Below are 6,430 nucleotides of genomic sequence, written 5' to 3' on the forward strand. Positions count from 1 at the left end.
AGGATTATATAGAAATGTTAGTAATACTTGCAATGAATTCAAAGACATTAGATTAGCAATAGTACTCATTTGGTTGGAAAGAAATGAAGATGAACTACGCATAAATGCTCTAATCTTGGTAGTATATGATGATTGTTCAAGTGTGTTCGATAATTTTGGGTAATTTTCATTAGTCGTTCTTGCTCTGTGAAAGTGTTGCTTGCTTCTTAATTAGTTTCTCCTAAATTTGACATCTTTTCTCATAGTTAGTTAGTATAATCCTCATCTCCTTTGTTTTTGGTCAAATTGCATAAAAATATACTTAACAAGGAAGATTTTAAATTTACAAACTTGTGGTAAGTGCATATATGTATTTTGTTCAATATGTGGGGTTTGGTTACTGGTGTACTTGATTTTAAATATGAAGAGCAAATTTGGAAGAGAACCACGACGAAGATAGAAAAAGAAGAAGATGTTTTTGTCAAAGCATAATGTTTTGTTTTGATGTATATTAATTTCCTCAAACTCTGAAAACTCAATTATTTGATTACTTTTTTGTTTGATAACATTGTTCTTTTTCTTGAAAAACGTACAAAAAATAATGTTTCAACTTTTATGTATTTAAAATTGTACTTTGGCAGTGAGTATTTTAAAAAAATTAAGGGAAAAAAAAAAACAATTATGAAAGCAATAGACACAATGAACCTACAATTTTATTTTCAGGATTGAAGTTTGTATAATAATCTATTTTTTATAGTATTTTATAAAGACTTTTAATTTTTTTTATTATTTTCAAAATCACACTATTTTTAATATTTTTAGTCTTTTAAAATTTATTTATTATTTTAATATATAATGTATTTACGATATTGGCTTAATAAAAATAACCATATATAAAAAATCTTGTCCATACAAATTGTTAATGTATTTACTTGTATAAAGATCTTTAAAATGTTAAGTAAAGATTAGATAAGGAGATGAGTTTTATCCTTTTGTTTTTTTATGTTTTAAAGCTTCTACATGATAATAATTGATACGCTTTGAAATGTAATGAATACTTATTTGTATTAAACTACTCATAAGTTTAATTGATTGTGAATGTAAATTACTTTTGACAAAACCATAACAATCAAGGTACCATCAACAAAAACATAATGACATATAATTAATCAATATTTAAGTTTTCATGACAAATATATATATATATATATATATAAAGTACTCAAAATTATTTTATTTGCTAATTTTGACAAATAACAGGCTAACTGTATTAAACGCAATTGCTATTTGGTATACTTCTTCAAAATCATGTTATTAGCATATTTGACAATTACATCATCATTACACCTTGAATAAATGTGCGGGGCACTGAGTTTCCATATATATGATCTAAGCTAATATGCAAATACATTTTCATGACACAAGATCCAATACTATCTTTTCAGCTAAAAAAAAAAAAAAAAAAGGAAAGTCCGATTCTATTTATGTCAATATGGGGGGACAACTTTCTTGGGATAAACAATCTCATCCACAAAATCCTTAAGATTTCTCTCGGAAGACCCACCTTCTTTTGAAGCTTCTCTAACCAAATCCTTCCATTTCTTAGCATTCCTTCTAATTTCCTCACCCTTTTCTCCATCTCCCATTACCAATTCCAAACACTTCTTGATCTCATCTCTTTCAATAATCCCTTCTTTGTTGGCTTTCACTCTCATTCCCGTCTTCCAAACATCCTCTATCAGCTTTGCATTGGTTCCTTGATCAGACCACTGTGGGAATGCGACCACTGGAAGACCAGAGCCCAAGCTCTCCAACGTCGAATTCCATCCGCAATGCGTCATGAAACAACCCAACGAATTGTTCGACAAAACTTCTAGCTGAGAACACCATGGTACTATCATCCCCAGCTTCTCCAATTCCTCTCTAAAACTCAATTCTTGTTCATCGTCGTCGTCGTCTTCGTCTTTCTTTACTTTTTCTCTAATGACCCACAAGAACGGACGGCCTGAATCCAACAAAGCATATCCTACTTCCTCCATTTGTCGCTTCGAAAGAACGCAAATGCTTCCGAACGACACATAAATGACTGAACCTTTCGGCTTCGAGTTCAACCATTGGTTGTAATCCTTCGAGCGTTTGAATAGATCACAACCGAATGCTTTGTCACTCGGATCTTTCCCACCCAAGAAAGCTGATGGAGTTAAAGGTCCGATTGCGATCATATTGAACTTCCCGATCGCTCTTAAAGCCTCAGGCTCTAAGTCATCTAATGTGTTGACAAGCATTTTTTGGTTGGTTTCTTTGTCAAGAAAATCGAACTGCTCTTTGAATGATGGCATGGCAAAAGGGTAATTATTGGAAGCGTCAAAGAAAGAAGGAAGGTCACGGCCAGTGAGCTGCAGTGGCAGACCTGGTAATTCGATCGAATACGAAGGGTTTTCAATCTTCTCCCTGATAGTATCGCCGTAGCCATGGAAGTAATAATAATAGATGTCGAACACGGTAGCCGGCTGAATCCAAAGCATTGCTGAAGGAACATGAAGTTCTTGAGCCACCAATGGTGGCCATGAAAGAAGCAACGTGTAAATCAAGCAAGTGAATGGTCGGCCTTCGTTTTCGGCAGAGACGATGAGATCGGAGAGAGCTCGAGATCCACGACTGGTCATCTCCGACCTGAAGTGGAGGTAATCGTCGCTGGGTTTCAAACCGTCGTCGTAACCATCCGAAAACGGCGAGAACGATAAACCGGCGGGAGTTGAGCCTTTCGACATGTGGCGGTAGGCGGAGAGCGAAGTTACGAGAGTGACCTCGGCTCCAATGGCAGTTAGTCTCTTGGCAAATTGTATAGATGGGTTGATATGGCCCTGTGCCGGGAATGTGACAAGGATGAATCGAGGTTTCACCATCGCTGAAGGTGGCGCGTAAGGGAGCTTGCGGTGGTGAGAGAGTTGGGAAAATTTTAGTGGGGTTGCAAAGAAATGAAAGATTAGAGAAGAGAAGAGAGTCGTTGGGTGCTCATAGTGAAGAAGTGGAAAATGGGGGGGATTTAAATAGGAGAAAATGGTGACGTTTGAGGTGACGAATTAATGAAGTGAGGAAGTAGTTGTGCAATGGAGTTTCTCGTCGTCTTGTACTTTGATTATGGGATGTTTAAGCACTTGATTCAATGTCATATGGACTATGCATGTATATAGAATATACTAATTAAGTCTAAGTTGTCTTACACGTGCAGACGTGCTCACCAAGGCTTGCTTGGCAAAATTTGTATTTATACATGTAATGCGACAAACATCTATATAATTATCTTTTTACCTGTCTTATTCACATGCACTGTGGTGATAACTGTGGAAATTTTTGTCCACATTTGACCAACAACACATCATGACAAGTTTGTGTGATGTATAAATTTGATAGAATTATGGACATAAAATTTCCTGGATAAAAATATTCCTTAGTGATTAATAGATATGTTTATTAATATAAAATGACAACCTGCTAGTTAAGAGCATCTTTAATTATATTATATATATTTTTAATTACAAAGTCAAAAAATGATATAGATGTAGTTTAAAGCTTTTCAATGATATTGTAAAGTATTAATTGTATTTTTTATGCTAAATTTGGTTTCAGAATGCAATTAGTATATATATATATATATATATATATATTTTTTATAGCTACGAAACATTTTTAATAATATTGCATTTTTTTATTACAGCGCTAAAAAATAGTATAGATGTGGTTTATAAGCTATTCAACAGTACATAGCAAAAAATATGAATCACATTTTTAGTATCAAATTTGATCTCAAAATGCAATTGGTATTTTTTTTTTTTTTATTAGCTGAAAGCATATTCAATAGTATTGCATTTTTCCATTACAATGCCAAAAAATAGTATAGATGTGGTTTATGACCTCTTCAATGATACATTTCAAAAAATATTAATTGTAGTTTTGGTTCATATAATTCATGAGATATATATAATTTATGATACACATATTTTAGTTACATGTAATTTATAAAATATTCTAACTAAAATTACTTATAATTGAATGTCATATTCATTGTTATTAAAATATTATTATTATTATTTTTTGGCTTGAATATTAAAATATAAATTTAATAACATAATAAAATTATATTTATGATTGACTGCTATTAGATCTAAATTCCGTAAATACTGAAATCACAGCCTAAGCTAAATATTTTCTCAAAAAAGAAATCCTAAGGTAAATGTAATTTTTCATTCTGAAAGCTCATCAACAACCCTACTTTAATTTATATATTATTTGAAGTTGCAATATTTTATATAATATATATATATATATATATATATAAATATTTATGCATATTACTCGATCGCAGTTGTCAATTGGAATTGTTCTTTTTGCATTCCAATGTGTGTTTGAAATTTGTGTCCCCCAAGGAAGAAGACATATACACGTAAAGTCTTCTTGTGTCATAAATTGAACTTTTTGTCGTGTATATATATGTTGGCATGTGGAAAATAGAGTACCTGAATATTTAATGTTCCATAACATGGGAAAATTTAATAATGAGAGGTTATAAACTTGGACTTGGCAAGCAAGACAGAAAAAATTTCGGCGATCCAAATTTAATATGCTTTGAAATTTTAATTTGATAATTACGTATACTTCACTCTGATATCCATTTCGGTATTAGTATATGGTACTTTTTATATATGCATTCATCAAAATAGGAATTTATACCCATTTACATATAAAAGCAAATTAAATTCTAAAGTAAAGAGCGGAGCCGACTTTCTAGATTTAATTTCCTCTACATTAAAATAATTAATCTCACAATCTCATGTTATTTTCAAGTAAAATTAACTATTATATCATCTTCTTCTTCATCTTACATATATTACTACAGTACTATCCTGAATATATTTTAACGAATTTTCTTCTTCTTTTACAAATATATATATATATATATATATAATAACTCAATAATTGAGTATTTATACCTAATTTGAATGGCTGTAGCATGGGGGCAATTACCTACTCCCTCCCCCTAATTTTGAAAATGTGCATCAATACCTTTTTTTTTTCAATTTTTTTTTATTTTTTCTTATTTTGCGCCCTCACTTAAAATTAGCATTTGTTAAGCAAATAATCTTTCTCTTTCAAATTTTAACATTTATTTTCTTGAAAAAAATTAACATTTATTAAGCAATTATTCACATTCTTATTTGGATTTGCTCACAAATTCAATAATTATTAGATTATATATATATATATATATATATATATATATATTGTTGGAAAATTTTGATATTAAAGACCAATTTAATGGCTCTAAATCGCATGTTAATTGGTTTTTACTTTGAAAGTTATAAGTTTTGATTGAATTTATATCGACAAATTAAATTATGAAAATTTAATGAAAAACTAATTATATTAAATCTCCTACTTTGTTTGAGGCTTTTATTTCCTATAAGATAAAATTGAGACAGAGTAGAAGAAGAGCAGGAGAATGAGTTCTGTGGCTTTTTTCTCATATCTTTTTTATATTTTCTTAGAGATTTCTAAGAGTTTTTAATATAGTAGAGTCAAGACAATTTTAAATTTGCCAATAGAAGTTTAAAGATGTAATATTTGAAACTTTTATTAATTTATTGTATTTTAAAAAATAGATGCAAGCACCAATAAAGGACGAATTTATTTTAAAAATACTGTATGAAACACAAGTTTTGCATTTAAAGTTCAAATCCTACCTCCTAATTTTATTTTATTACCTTTTATATTAATATTTTTATTAACATTTTTTTTTTTGTCTAGAATATTTTATTTCCAAGCTTTTTGTATATTAGGTATTATTCTTTTGCTACTCATCCTCGCTATATGTATATGACATTTTTTATATTTTTTTTTTCTAACATATACTGCTAAAAACTAAATTATATAATAGAACGCATTTCATTTCATCTTAGCAGTACTTGCCCCACTGTTTACAAATCCTGACTTCCCACTGGTACCCCATATTGATATTATTAATATTATAGATTGTTAATTATCTTTTAAAGTAAAAAAAAAATAAGATGATTATAAAATTGAAAGTAAATAAATCTTGTTAAGCGTACATTTTATATGTGTATTATTCACTTTTAGGTGATGACCTACGCTAGTAATGGCAAATTAATTAGCGTGAGATGCAATAAAAATCTGCAAAATGCTCTTTCCAGGAATGAAATCCCAATAAGTAGAAGAATAAAATCTTCACAGGATACTTCCTGGATTCTTTTTTTAATACTTCCTGGATTCATATCATATATATATATATATATATATATATATATATTTATATTTATATATAGATTTCGCTAGTTATTCTCTTAATCCTTGCCCCTAAAGCAAACAATCATTCTCATTCGCCTTCTACATTTGAGAGGAAAAGAAATCATATATCATATTTGATATCTTTATT

The 6,430-nt window shown here is 29.8% G+C and overlaps 1 protein-coding gene across 1 annotated transcript; it reads right to left on the minus strand.

Annotated features, from left to right (window-relative positions):
• Positions 1-1,440: 1,440 nt before the first annotated feature.
• On the minus strand, positions 1,441-3,291 carry LOC107422011 (phloretin 4'-O-glucosyltransferase). The gene has a single exon (XM_048478275.2). The coding sequence runs from the start codon at positions 2,883-2,885 to the stop codon at positions 1,467-1,469; it is 1,419 nt and encodes a 472-aa protein (XP_048334232.2). The 5' UTR covers positions 2,886-3,291; the 3' UTR covers positions 1,441-1,466.
• Positions 3,292-6,430: the final 3,139 nt, after the last annotated feature.

This window comes from Ziziphus jujuba, chromosome 3, assembly GCF_031755915.1.
Source record: "Ziziphus jujuba cultivar Dongzao chromosome 3, ASM3175591v1".
NCBI classification, from domain to species: Eukaryota; Viridiplantae; Streptophyta; class Magnoliopsida; order Rosales; family Rhamnaceae; genus Ziziphus; species Ziziphus jujuba.